The following is a 15,138-nucleotide window of genomic DNA, read 5'->3' on the forward strand; positions in this document are numbered from 1 at the left end:
TAATAATTTAAATTTACTATTTTACTTGAACATTTAAGTTTTAAATTTCATATTGTTTTAATGGATTAAGTACACTTATATTTCAAATTTTAATGCTTTTAATGGATGGATTAAAATATAGACAAGACATTCCATTAAGATATTTATTCAAATGGATTAAAATCTATTTCAATGAATTAGTTTATTTCAAGCAATCTTTATATAATCCATTTGTAAAAGTTTTATAATTTTTCCAAAACTTTGAGATAAGTTTTGTAGGTGAAGTTATTATGACATCATTATATTTGAGCAAATCAAATTAAGATCACATTTTTTTTTTCTTTTAAACATCTTAAGTTTAAACTAAAATAAGATATAGGTTCTAAATGGGAGATTAATAGGGAGCATGAGACTTTCCAGCAAAAGTAGTATAATGTTTAACAATAAATCTTCTAAAGAACAAGAACAACATAATGTTTTTAAATTGATTTATCTTAAAATTTTGGACTATGTACAATTCTTCTTCAAGGAACACTCAAAGCCTTCCACGATAAACTTATAAACTAATGATTATAAAAATAAAAAGCACCAAATACTCTTGACAACATGAGTACATAGATCATTACTAGTGGTGGATCATGGTAAGGGTTGGAAGGGGCCACGACCCAAAATATTTTTGAAATTTGTTTTAAATTATATATATTTTTGAAATTTTAAAATTTTTTTTAAATTATAGGTAGTATATTTTAGAAATTAATGGAAATTAAAGTGTTTGTCTTTCTACTCTTTTATAAAACACAACAATTAATGTTTAATAGATAATGAAACATAAAATTAAATATAATAAAGAATAAACATATTTAGGTTTAATTAATCTTTTGATCACCGTTTTCGTCTAGAAATGTCAAGTTGATCCTCAAGTTTTTTATAGTCTCAAATTGGTCCCGAGTTTTAAAATATTGATGCAATTTAGTCCTTTTCGTTAAATTTATTTAAGCGGATCAAGGATTTTCATCAAGATTGACACTAAGATTATGTTAAATACACCAACAAAACAAACCATCTTTATTAACTGCTTCAATTTTAATGAAAGAACATTTATCTGTTTCAAGAAATTTTATGAAAATGACCAAATTGAATTTGTTTTTCAAAATTTAGAACCAAATTGAGACTAAAAAACATTGGAAGACCAATTTAACATTTTGAACGAAAACAAGAACCAAAACAATAATTAAACCAAATATTTATTAATATATTTTTTTATTTCCTTTCTCACTGTCTTGTTAGTTTTACACAAATTGTACTCATCTCTAACTCTTATATGTTTTCTTTTTATTTTTGAAGAGAAAAGGGGGAGTTAGATATAAACTCATTATTTTTTCTCTCATTTCTCATTTCTCATTTGTCTTTTTTTTTTTGAAGAAAAAAAGGTAACTCTCTTTTATCTTACTTGATAATGAAATATTAATTTAATAACTAACATTGTTTTTTTTCTTATCTCAAGAGCCTTTGGTATATTCATTTTTTTATGAATATAGAAGAAAAAATAATTTATTAAGTGTTTTTTCATAACCAATTTTTAATTGTGACTTAACTATAACATATTTTTCTTTTACTAATTACGGCTTTTAATCTTTTATTGGATTATGATGAATTATTTTTAATATATTTTTTTAAAAAAGTATATTGATAAAGAATGAAAGAATAGATTCATTGTTTATAAGTGATAAAATGGAAGCTATTCTCAAAGATGAAAACAAGATAAAGTATACTTCTTCAAAATATTATACTAATGATCAAATTGTTCATTTAGAGGAACTATTTTTTGAAACATTATATTAATGATCCAAAAATCTAATGATCAAAGAATTATATTATTTTGACCCTTCCAAAACTTTTGGTCAAGATCCGCCATTGGTCACTACTATATCCCTTTTCGATATTCCTATGAGATTAAGAACTTCAAATATTCATTCATCTAATGGTAGAATTTTATTGCTTTTTTATTCCACATTTATCATTTTTGCCTTGTAATATTTCACTACTAACTTTGGATAGCCTTAACTTAGGTTGTTCACTTCGTAAATCAGTCAACATAATTATTTCCATTAAACTTTACAGAACTAGTGATTATATTGGAGCAAGCCAGTAGTACCAAACATCATATTGAAGTCAAATGTTAGGGTGTCAGACAAAACAAAAACCTACCAAACATTGTATGAATAGGCAACCTTACATTCTCAAGTCATGACAATGACTATAATTAAAACTATCCCATGATAATGTGACGTTATAATTTTATCTTGGTATGATTACTTTTGACTATTTTACGATTGTTCTCATCCGTACAAAATTTGGTCTTATGAACCTTTGATCAATTACCCCATTTGATTAGGTTTTCAAGGTTTAACTATTGATGTAATATTATCGGTACTTAAATGATGTTTGCTTTTCCACATTAACATTGAGCATCTAACTAATTAATGTTCTTAGCTGTATTTTGAATGATTTCATTAATTAGCATTATACTTGCATTGTTGTGGACAATAAGTGATTTTCCTGCATATAGGGAATGTTGTTTGGGTGGAGCACTCATGGGAGACTTACATGTTCGTACTGTATGATAATAAATCATTTTCTTTGAAGTATGGTAGGAAACCTTGTTGGTTTGGTTGTCATCGTCAACATTTGCCAATTGACCATCCATTTCATCATGATTGATACTCTTTTAAGAAGTTTGTGGTAGAAAATTTTTTACCTCCACGACACTTGAGTGGTATAGATATCTTAAACAAAGTAAATAAACTTCAATAATTTAATTTTGGCTTGAAATCAACCAAGCTAAAGCAACCTAACTTTGGTAGAACTCATAACTGGCTAAAGAAAAACATATTTTTGGGAATTGCCTCATTGGTCCACCAATCTTATTCGACATAATTTGGATGGTATGCATGTTGAATAGAATGTGTTTAACAATGTGCTCAACATCGTCATGGACATAAAAGGACAAGACAAAAGACAATGAAAATGAAACACAAGATTTGAAGTTGATATGTAAACATCCTAGGTTAGAACTAATAGTTGAGAATGAAAAGTATAAAAAAACAAAAGGCAACATATGCCTTGAATTTTGATAAAGAAAGAAGGTGTATGAATTGATAAAACAACTGGAGTTTCCAGATGGGTACGCATCTAACATATCATGTTGTATTAATCTAGATGAAGGAAACATATATGGAATGAAGAGTCACGATTGTCATGTTTTTATGCAAATACTTATTCCTTTGGCATTTCATGACATGTTGCCAAGGCCAGTATGGAAAGTTTTAACATAAATGAGTTTGTTCTTCAAAGAGATTTGTGCAATTGGAATATGTGTTTTTATCATGGACAATGTTAGACTTTCCATCATTGAAACAATTTGCAAGCTTGAGAAAATTTTTCACCAACATTTTTTGACTCAATGGAACTTTTGGTAATACATCTCCCATATGAAGTTAGGGTTGGAGGACCTGTGCAATATAGATGGATGTATCCATTTGAGAGATGTATGTTGTACTTGAAAAAGAAGGTTCGAAATAAGGCAAAGGTTGAAGGATCTTTTTGTGAAGCATATATTTTGGAAGAAATTTCTAACTGTTTCCTTATATTTTGATCCAAGAATTCAAACAAGGCACGCTAATGCTCCTCATATTGATGATGGTGTTGAGCAAAAAATTGAAGACAAATTGTCTATTTTTAAACATCTATGTCGCCCTACTGGTAAAAGTCAATATAGATTCTTAATAGATGATGAACTTCATATTTCTGAGACATATCTTGGTGAATTCCAAAGAAATAGAATCTTATCTTCAATAAGTTTTATTTTTAATTTTTAGGTTAAATTACTCTTTTGGTCCTTGTATTTGTCGAGTAGTGTCAATTTGGTCCTTAAGTTTTTTATGTCTCAATTTGGTCCTTATTTTTTTAAAAATGATTCAATTTGGTTCTTACAATTAGTTTGACCAAACAGTGTTAAAGTCAACGCCACGTGTCAATTTTTGGTTTTTTTGAATTTTTTTAACTTTTTTTTAATTTTATATTTTTTAATTTTTTACACGTGTCACCTCACAATTGTGTCATGTGTCAAAATGATTTAATTTGCTCCCCATATTCGTTTTTAGTTTCAGTTTAGTTCCAATTTTTGTAAAAATGAAACAATATTGTCCCAACTTAAATTGAGACTCAATTTACTTTTTTTTTATAAATCTTATGGTGATATTCTTACTAACATCAATGTTTTTATTAAATATTTCTAGAAATATTTTTAAATTAACTTTAAATTCTATACAAAACTTTAAACTTTGGTTTTGTTTTGAACTTGAAATTTAGTTCCTAAATTTATATATAACCAGTTATTTGATTTTTAATCTTCACTAAGTTTGTATATTATGGTACACTTGATGCCTATATATATATATGACAAAATGGTTAATTATTGAAATTATGTTTGTGGTTTAACTTTGTTTAATAATAAAACTAAAAACTAAAATCTAAAAGTTTGTTTTAAAATTTTTGTACTGATATTTAATAAAAATATCAATTTTAGTAAGAATATCATCATAAGATTTATACAAAAAGTAAATTGAGTCTCAACTTAAGGAGAGACAATATTGCTTCACTTTTACAAAAAATGGGACTAAATTGAAACTAAAAACAAATATAGGAACCAATTGAATCATTTTGACACATTGCACAACTATGGAGTGACACATGTAAAAAATAAAAAAATAAAAAATAAATTAAAAAAATTAAAAAATTAAAAAAAACATAAATTGACATGTGGCGTTGACTTCAACACATTTGGTCAAAATTGACGACAAGGATCAAATGTAATTATTTAAAAAAAATAAAGGATCAAATTGAAACAAACAAAAAAAACTAAAAGACCAATTTGACACTACTTGACAAATACAAGGACTAAAAGAGTAATTTAACCTAACTTCTATGTTTAAGCATTTCATAATTATATTAGTTGTGTTATTAATTAGTGTATCACTAGACAATTCAAGGATTCACTAAAAGAAAGAAATCTTAATATATTTAAGGATGAAATACTCATAGCTCGAGATAGAGATTTTAGTACATGGTTGAAACATTAAGTGTCTCTCCCATACTATTTATAATGTACAATTTAATATTCATTAATTATAATAATGATATAGTTATGTGTTTTCACTTTTACAATCATTCATAGGTTAGTATCGGTCATGTTCAAGATCAAAAGATTCGAGAGATAAGTTATGATCCATTGAAGGTTGTGACTTCTTATAATGATTTGATCGTTAATGGATATAGATTCCATACAAAGGATTATATACGTAATAAGTTCACCATGAATAGTGGGATATGTGTTCGAGGAAACATATATGGTGAAAATAATTTGGACTATTATGATATTGTTGAGGAGATATTAGAATTATAATATGTTGGATTTGAAAAAAAGTGATTATTCTACATTGTCATTGGTTTGACTCTGTCAATGGTGTTAAAGTTGATAATGTAGGGTTGGTTGATATCAATCATAAATCAAGTGAGCCATTTGTATTAGCTGGACAAGTTCAACAAGTTTATTATATAAAATATCCTCAAAATGGGAGTAGAAATACTAGATTGGTGAGCAACTTGCAAGGTTAGAGTAAAATTTTTTATGGTTGAGACAATGGATAATGATGAAGATTTTTCAAATGTGAAAATTGCTATTAATTATTTCCAAGATGATGGGTCCATAGGAACGCATAATATTGATATTGACAATGAGATCATACAACTACTTGATGCACATGCCCCAATGGAAGAAGTAAATATGGATGATATACATAATTCAATTGAAAATGTAAATCATGATCAGTTCAACAATAAACACAATGAGGATGATGGGTTCATGGATGAAGATGAGAAGTTGGATGATTTAGATGATTCAAACATGGAGTTAGATGAATCTGATGAAGAATGGTTTGTATTATCTTATAGTGATTATAGTTTCAATTTTGTAAAAAATAAAAAGCAGTAACTCCTTTTGGCCTGAAAATGGATTGCATTTCCTTATTACAACTTATCTAACTAGGAACAACTTATCATACTCAATTCCACTCTCTTTATCAAACTATACTAGCCTTCAAAGTTTGAATTTAGCTAAGAATATGACTCCTTCAGATGTCAATAAACTCAACAATTTATATACGTTTAACATGTTGAACAATTATGCTACATTTAAACAATATTATCAAAATTATATTTCTATGGCAAGAATTGAAATGACTATTCGAGAAAGAGGTAGAGGCCAAGGTAGTCGTTGCACTCTAAGTCAACTTCAGCCTATTGAATGCCCTATTAGCCCTCCTGAACTAGATCTTATTTTGCAATCATCGGGTATAATTGTTGAATGACTTTTTAATTTTTAAATCTTAATTTACTGTAATATAATATAATATACATCAATTTCTCTGTTTTAATGTGTTTTTTTAGGTGCTACTTCAATCCGTGGCAATCAATCACCACCCACCACTTTAGTGTTTGATGGTGGTCAATGAAATGTTTATCCAACATTTGATGACCTACCTACTCAAGATCCTTGAAGTGTAGATTCTCACAATGAAGTTCATAGGAGACTTGTCATATTTGTACAAAAGGTTAGCAAATTGTAAGTACACTCAATCAAATATTCAATCAATGTTTCTAATTTATGGTTTGTAAAATGATTATTTCAACATGCAGGAGAAGGTTTGTTCCAGATTTTGTGACTCAAGATATCATATTTGAAGTATTGATGAGAATGCCTAATTCAGCTGAGAAATGGAAAAGTTATTCTACTGATATGAAAGAAATCTTATTCAATGATTTTAAGGCAACTTATTATAATCTCTTATCTTTATATTATATTATATTATATTATATTTACTTATCATAAAATTTTGTTAAATTTTTATTGGTGTAGAATAAGTACTGTTTTGCATCAAATTATGATTGTAGCACGACAAGAAATGTTTGGAATTTAACATGCATGGATTACTATTCTGACTCTTTAGTTAAGACAAGGAATAAGGCAAGGGAAATGGGAAACTTAGATAATATAGAAGACTTAAAAGGTTTTGGGCCAAGAAGAATAATGATTGAAATGTGGGATGCTTTAATTGACATATGTATGACAAAAGAGTGGAAAAAGAAATCTATTGCTGCTAAAAAAATAGGGTAGCCAAGCCAAAAGCTATGGTGCACACTAGAGGGTCAATAAGCTTTGGACAACACTTGAATGATATGATATTCATTTTCTCTTTTTCTAGTAATATTTATAACTCTCTAATAATACTTATATGTTGTATACATTTGGTGGATATCATTAGTGCATCAATCATATACATAAACATACTTATTATAAATTTTGATATACATTTGATAGTATTGATTCTATAGAATTACACATTATTTTATAGGAGACGGAGCACAATGGGTATGTTTCTTATGGTGAACTATACAACAAAGTTCATAAAAGAAAAAGATAGTCAATATATCTCCTATAAAGAAACAAATTTCATTGTAAGTATACATGTTTTAAAGAATATTTATTTAGCTATTTAATTTTATCTTAAAAAATGATTGATTTATTATATAGGAATCATATGGAAGTGCTTTGGTAGAAAAGTATGGAGAAGATGTATCAAAGCATCCTAAAGTTGATTCTGCAATATGGGTGAAGATGGGAGGTGAAAATAAGAAAGGTAGAATGCCCTCGCTTGGATCTTGCCATCATCAGTGTGAATGATTCATCTTTCATCTTCATCAGTTGTAGGTCCTTCCACAAATACAAATCATGCACCTCCAATAAAAGAAATCACTGCAATAGCTATACAAATGTCTCAAATGCAGCAACAAATGTAGATACAGTTACATTTACAAACAAAACCTCAAAAGCAACTACAAATAGAGTTACAAGACAAGTAGAGGCACATGCACAACATGTGCAAGCTCAGTTGAAAGCACAAGCAAATATCCATGCACAATTTCAAACACAATTCTAAGCATAAATACAAGCACAAATGCAAGCACAAGTGGAAATGCAAACACTTTTATAACAACAAATGCATACACACATGCAAACACAGATAGAGCTTTTCAAGACACAAATATTTCCTGCTTTAAAGATATCATCATCACTGTCAGTTAAGAAACACAGGGTGAACAAAATATGAAGATGATATTGCTTTATTTTAATTTTAATCATGTATGTTGACAATTGTTCTATTTGTGATGCCTAAAAACTTTCATTATGTTCTTGGCTTTGACTATTTTGAATATGGTAAAATTTGACATGTTTCATATAAATTGGTTGGCAAGATTTATTATATTTTTACGTAATATTGATAATTAAATGTATTTTATAAGGAATAAAAATAATAAGAGCATGAAATATTATAGCATGATGCAATTTGCTGCAGTTTTGCTAGGGATTAGCAATGAATTTGCTACAACCACTTTGCTAGGGATAACTTGATATTTGCTACAAACATTTTTGTTAGGGATTAGTAAGAGATTTGCTACAACCACATTGTTAGGATTTGCTACAAATAATTTGCTATAGATTAGTTAGGGATTTGCTACAAACAGTTTGTTAGGGATTAGCTAAGGATTTGCTACAGCTAGTTTGTTAGAGATTAGCTACAACTAGTTTGTCAGAGATTAATTAAAACCAATTTGCTAAGGATTAACTATATAATAGTTTTTTTTATTAATTAACTACCTATAATTTAACTACGATTCAATGTTCTTGCTATTTTCTCGCTAATTCTTTTCTAAATCATTTTGCGAGAAATCAATGAAAGATTTTTTACTTACAAATCTGAAAAATTTTTGTAATGTCAATATTCATTAATTATACCTTAATAAGTGATTGGTCAAGTTCGTTTAAATGCATTCCACCTGTTGATTAAATTAAGTGCATTCATGACCTAAGTAACTAACCACTTTGGAATGACATGAAAAGAAATCAGTAATTAAATAGTAATATATTTCCTTTTCAATAATTAATTTATAATTTCAATTACCCCATTGATCAATGAAGCGTAGCTTAGAGGACGGCATTGGACAGCGTTAACTCAGACCATCCAAGCGGAATGCTGAATTAGATTTCATTAGTCTCCATTTCAAATTAATTATGACTAATTAATGCTAATTAATTACGTGTCTTTGCCTCTTATGACTCTATTATTTCTTTAATGGGGTGGTGGCTTCTCCTTTGCGTTTTAGATTTTCTTAATCACATGCTTTTGCTTAAAGCCATCAACACCACCACACACACTTGTCTTAGTATCATTAAACTTTATCTGTTTTATTTACAATTATTACAAGAGTTTGGAGTCAAGTTACTCTCTAAGAATACTTCTTATATTTGTTATTTATTTTTCTTTTAATATCACAGATTAATGATTCACTTATGTTTGGTCATTAAATTAAGATAAAACTGAAGTATGCTAATTTATAGAGTTTATCTTTAGATTAACTTATCCTTCTCAAAAGAGATATTCATATTTTCCTTTTTTTTAAAATCGTTTTTATTTATGCTAATTTTTTATTAGAAAAATTGATAGATTTTTTTTAGTGGAGACTCCACTAATAATGTAGTTTTTTTTAGATTAACTTTTTTACATATGTTTAGGAATAATGTAACTTTTGATAATCTATGAGGGAATAGATTATGTAACGAAGAAGGTTGTGTTGGTTACATAATATATCATATAATAATTTATAATAATTAGAATGGTGAAGATGAAACTAAATTGACTTTTCAAGAGGTGAGGAGTTGCTTCACGTTACTCCTTTCTCCACAATCATTTATATATATTATCTCATTATACAAATAGTTAAAGGTTAAGAGATTCTTCTAAATTAGTGTCATATTTAAACATCATATATGTTATTAATCACTAGTGTTCTTCATAATGTCCACCTAATAAATTAAATTTGTTTAGATAAATCTTAATAAACACACATAAGCCTAAGAATTAATATTATTATTTTTTACATGTATACCGAAAAGGATGAGATATGAATTTTCCAGGGGAGAACATCTTTCACGCAATAAAAAAGGTTAAATAAATGTTAGAAATAAACCAGTTTTGTTATCTTTCTTTTTCATTCTGGCATGGATTAAATAATAATTTGTTAATAAACATGGTTGCACACTGATTTGAGTATACCTTGTCCCTTTCGTGAAGTAAATATCTGTAACATCAAAATAATTTAAAATAATAGACAAGAAAACGAGGGTCCATTTAAAAAAAGAAAAACAAAACTTGATAAATTTTGAATACATTTATCAGATGTAATTAATAATTTATTATTAGCATTAAAAGTAAACATATATATATATATATATATATATAAATAATAATTAAAAAAAAACCATGAAGTATAAATTTAATGTAAGTCTCAAAGGATTTTCTTAAAAAAAAGAAAAGTAAAATTTGAGCAACAGTTTATTTATATCTGATATTTTTGTGAAATGTGTAAGGTGAGGTTCATTGAACCTGGACACACCTGATTATAACTCTTCCAATCGAGTATTTTAAATACTGAATGGAATCAGAATCGCAGCAGAGGAAACGTTAGAAACAGAACTGCATTGCAGGTGATGATGAGGAAGGGTGAAACGACGTCGTTGGAGAGTGAGCTGAAGAAGCGGAACGAGGAGCTGGAGGAGGAGCTGAAACGGAGCAAGGAGAGGGAGGACCACGTGAGGAACCAGCTCCACGCCGCATTGGATCGCCTCTCCGTGGCGGAGGACGCGGAGGAGCGCCTCTGCGAGCAGCTCGGTGACCTCGAAGCCGAGGCGCTGCAGCAGGCGCGTGACTACCACGCCCGCATCGTTTCACTCGTCGATCAGCTCTCACAAGCACACTCTCTCCTCAACACCACCTTTCCCCTCCGTTCCCCCTCATAAATCTGAAGTTTCTCTCTTTGCATGTTCTTCTACATCGCGTCGTTGTTACTTTCCGGTGTGCAACTGTGCGGTATGAAGTGATACCATTACCATCGTAAAATTCGATGATGTATATATGTAGATTCTGTTGTTAAGGTTAAGGTCAAGGTTTGGTAGTTCCCTAGTTTGGATTCTGGATTTCTGGGTTTAATTTAGATTTAGAGAAAACAGATAGAAGTTTTAAAATAATGTATGTATACACTCTTGTTCCTACTCTGCTTTCTCCTAAATTTTGTGTAATTAATCAATATTAAGAGAATTCTAGGTTTCAAATCTGATGGAGAGAATGATTATTGACAAAGTAAAATAGATTAATTTTTATCTTTTAACAAAAATAAAATAATAAAATAATATTTTTTTTACCTAAATCAAAGTTTGTCGAAGTTTATTAGAATTTTTTTTGTTAAATTGTCATTTTTCCTTTCAATTTTACACGGTAATTTCTATTCAGAAAGTTGGAATGCTGAACTCACAAAGATAGAATCAAACAAGAAAATAATAATAAAAAATGGATTTGAGCGATTCTAACTACGACACGTTTGCGTTGTATGATTCAAGGTTTGATGTAAGTTTTGTATTTGTGTTAACTTTTTCTTTTTCTTTTTTTTTTTCATTTTTCATTTTTCTACGATTTTGAACATAAAAAGAAGACTAAAAAAAATGATATTATGTAGAATGTACAGTTAAAGCAGAAAGTAAAGGTGAAATCTATTTATTTTGTTCAATCAAGTTTAGTTCTGTCGTGTTTGGAACGGTTTAATAATTAAAATAACCACACATTATTTGCAACAATGTAAAATACGTCACTATCAATATGGTAAAGAGCAAAATAGGTGACTCTAAGTAGAGATAAAGAATGTAATCTAAATAAACTAATATATATATATATATATATATATATATATATATATATATAAAGTTTGCATGAATGTTTTATACTATATTGCTTCATAAGACTATTGGACGTACAGATTAACTTTTAAAATGATTATCAGATTGAAATAATTCTAATTTATCATTAATACTATAAAAAGTTTCCAAATGAAAATGCATCCTATTAAAACTCTTATATTAAAATAATGTCTAGATTTGTTGTAGTAAACCTAGGGTATTTGTTGGTTAAGAACTAACATATTCATTTAAAAAACTGTCACGGGATGTTTCTTTCACAAATTACATTTATGTTTTTATATTAAATAGTGTCATGATAGAGTAGATTTGAAATTATAAATGAATCCAATTAGTTAAAATATAGGACTAAATTAAGGTTAATTTAACTGAAAAAATCAGCTCCCACATGAATAATGCACAGGAACGTTTTTCATATCCTAATTTTGCATTAGAGGAATGTTAATTATGCAATATACGAGACCATGACTTTCTTTAACATTGAGACCAACATACAGTAAATTAATTAATAAAGGATGAATTTAAAAATGATTTTTTTATTATGTACAAGGCATATTTTTTTCATATGCATTTTGCCATGTTTATATGTATTTTTTTAAACATTAGAGTGATGGTAAATGAATCTAGGTGGCAATTGGTTCTGAATCCCTGAGAGTGATTTCTGCATTATTTGTTTCCTCAGGATCCTCATGTGTTCCACATTCTCTGCTGAATTTCTGCATTTATTTGTATTGTTTGTTCCTGTGTTCCTTTGAAGAAACACTTGTGAGATTGTCTTGTGGTGTTGGCTGATATCAGTGTCTGAGACTTTGCTGCAAGCACAGAGAGAGAGGTACAAAGAGAAAGAGTGTCACTGGAAAGGGCAAGAGAATATCTGAAGAAGAATGATGGAGCTGCTGCTGAACCTTCTGATCAGGCCATCCAATTGATGGTGGTAGAGGAGGAACTGGAGCATTTGGTTTTCTAGCCCTGTGTTGTGCCAATGCAAAATCTTGAATCAGTTTTTGAGTGTTAGAATTTAGGGTTTAGGGAAGTGGATACATGTATACCTGTTGGTGTTGGGACAAAAAACAATGTCATATTCAAAAGCTTTGCAAATGAAAGTGCTGGTAGCATCATCAAATGCATAGCTATAAGCTTTTGGACAAGCCTGCTTGAAAAGGGTGGAATAATAGGATGGCTGGCATGTGCTTGGATTGGCAAATTCTCCACTGCAACAGTACTCATCTGATCCAAATGCCTCACAAGCACTTTTACACCCAACTACACCATCCTGGTATCCATCTCCTCCCACTACTTGAAGTTCTTTTGGACAACCTACGAAATTTAGGATGAATGAGATGCAATTGTAGTACCTAAACTTTGATACATTTTGATTCTCAAATTTTAAAAACAAATAGATATAATCTTTTTAATCTAATTATGCTAAATTCTTTTTACGTGTCAAACGTGTTTCATTTTAACATTTAAATTGACATACCAAAAAAACACATGTGACACATTTTAAAGAAATTTAATGAATTTGGATTAAAAAGATTATAATAGTTCAGGACTAAAAGTACACTTAACCTCATAAATGACTTCATTTCTGAAAAACATGTTACCTCTGTTGATGTCTGTGACACAACCTGTGGCATTGCAGACTCCAGAACCATACACACCTCTTGGTTGAACAAGCAATGGCAGATTGTAGCCATCCACCATGCTGACATCATAGAAGTCTTGGTCATTGCCTTTGCCAAGAGTTATCTCAAACAATGAGGTAGGAGGAGCAGCACCATTTCCATCACATTCCAATCTTCCACCACAATCACCTGTTTCACACTTGCCAATTCCTGTTGCATCAAATGTGCACCCAGTCCTAGCCCAGATTCTCCCCGACCAACCGGGAACACTGGTGAGTTTGATCATCTGGCCGGAGTCCAGCCGGAATCCGGTGGTCGGAAGCGGCGGTGAGCCGGAACCAGAGAGTGTGCCGGGCCATATGGTATAAGGGCAGTTATTGGTTATGGTGAAAATAGAAGAGAAAGAATAAGACAAGAAAGTAAACAAAATGACACAGAAAGTTTGGAACTTCCATGATACCACTATTGGCATTTTCTATGATTAGTATTATTGGTTGTATTGTTTTTGAGGGAATTGATGATGTGCCAAGAATGAGTAGTCTCCTCCCATATTTGTATCAAGAATGTGTGCTACGTTGCTTTGGTGAAATTCTCAGCCACAATACCAGCTACATGGGTTTAGCATTTCTTTTATTGTGGATGGCCTAATTAAGAAGCTATTCTTTGCCTTTTCTGTTTCATGGAAAACTGAGAAAATAAGGAAACAACATTAATCTATGCGATCTCTGTGACAGGAGAATCATGATGAATTTCCTTCAAATAATGGTGTCAGAAAGTGTGATAAAAATTGTTGCATTATTGCATAGGATAGGATGATCCCATAAAGAAGTGACCTAGGATTCCTCCTACACAGAAGTACATTGACTAGGCAATACGTAAAGGGAAAACTTCTGTACGAAATTATGCATATTTTTCTTTTAGTTCGTTATTTCCTGCACCTAACTACACGCTTGGCCACTGTGCAGTGACTTCAGAAAATTGACATGTACCAACAACTATTCACCTTTCATGGAAGAAAAGAACAAGCTTTTCAGCACTGAATTTGACCAAAGACTTCTTCTCTTTAAACACACGCTAAATTCTTATCATTGTTTCAATGGGAACTCAGAAAAAAGTACCTCCACACCCATCTGATTGCTAAAGTCACAAACTCTACCCATAATTTTTATCTGTGCTTAAAAATTTGTTTGAGAATTTCAATAAAGTTTTACCAATAATAAGAAATATGTTTGAGTAAACACTACTCTAACAAAAGGAATGGATCTCATAGTCCATGCTTTTGTTGAAAATTCGTGCGTATATAATGAAGGAATCTAGGTGGACCATGTTGAATTTTGAATATTTAGCCAACTTAATTCAACCACATAGTTTTGGTGAAAACTGGGTTCATGGGTGATCTTGTCGTCTGATTTGTAGATAAGTAAACATGTTTTCGTACTTATTAGACTTAGTTAAAATGTTAAAATATATATAATAAGTGTTAGAAAAGGTACTATCATTTTCACCTGCAACAAATTTTTAAAAACATTTTATATCTACTTTTTTATTCTTTAATCTTTCTCTTTATTTACAAATACAAAGTTAATTTTTTTAACAATCAAAATCCTCTTA

The 15,138-nt window shown here is 29.7% G+C and overlaps 1 protein-coding gene and 3 pseudogenes across 2 annotated transcripts; 3 read left to right on the forward strand and 1 right to left on the reverse strand.

The window, feature by feature from the left end:
* Window positions 1-3,159: 3,159 nt before the first annotated feature.
* On the forward strand, window positions 3,160-6,031 carry LOC146884410 (uncharacterized; annotated as a pseudogene).
* Window positions 6,032-6,260: 229 nt separating this feature from the next.
* Window positions 6,261-7,780, forward strand: LOC146884411 (uncharacterized; annotated as a pseudogene).
* Window positions 7,781-10,586: 2,806 nt separating this feature from the next.
* Window positions 10,587-11,266, forward strand: LOC114194738 (protein RESPONSE TO LOW SULFUR 3 pseudogene; annotated as a pseudogene).
* A 1,137-nt stretch (window positions 11,267-12,403) lies between these two features.
* Window positions 12,404-14,065, reverse strand: LOC114194510 (pathogenesis-related thaumatin-like protein 3.5). Of its 2 annotated transcripts, XM_028084781.2 has the most exons (4): window positions 13,507-14,065; window positions 12,952-13,219; window positions 12,808-12,871; window positions 12,404-12,714 (listed from the first exon to the last, which is right to left on the reverse strand). In XM_028084781.2, exons 1-4 carry the CDS (start codon window positions 13,997-13,999, stop codon window positions 12,697-12,699), a joined length of 843 nt encoding a protein of 280 aa, XP_027940582.1. In that variant the 5' UTR covers window positions 14,000-14,065; the 3' UTR covers window positions 12,404-12,696. The 2 variants fall into 2 exon arrangements, with proteins under 2 accessions (XP_027940582.1, XP_027940581.1); XM_028084780.2 differs by having other exon boundaries at window positions 12,404-12,871.
* Window positions 14,066-15,138: the final 1,073 nt, after the last annotated feature.

This window comes from Vigna unguiculata, chromosome 8 (assembly GCF_037176805.1).
Source record: "Vigna unguiculata cultivar grain cowpea cultivar isolate G323 ecotype 2 chromosome 8, ASM3717680v1, whole genome shotgun sequence".
Taxonomy (NCBI): domain Eukaryota; kingdom Viridiplantae; phylum Streptophyta; class Magnoliopsida; order Fabales; family Fabaceae; genus Vigna; species Vigna unguiculata.

What these genes read in the sequence shown, in the direction of transcription:
- LOC114194510 (XM_028084780.2), bottom strand. Translation starts at nt 13,999, where the DNA reads ATGCCAATAGTGGTATCATGGAAGTTCCAAACTTTCTGTGTCATTTTG. An exon ending in TGTCACAGACATCAACAGAG is followed by an intron (nt 13,220 to 13,506) that starts GTAACATGTTTT and finishes TAAATTTCGTAG; the next exon opens with GTTGTCCAAAAGAACTTCAA. An exon ending in TTTTGTCCCAACACCAACAG is followed by an intron (nt 12,872 to 12,951) that starts GTATACATGTAT and finishes GGCACAACACAG; the next exon opens with GGCTAGAAAACCAAATGCTC.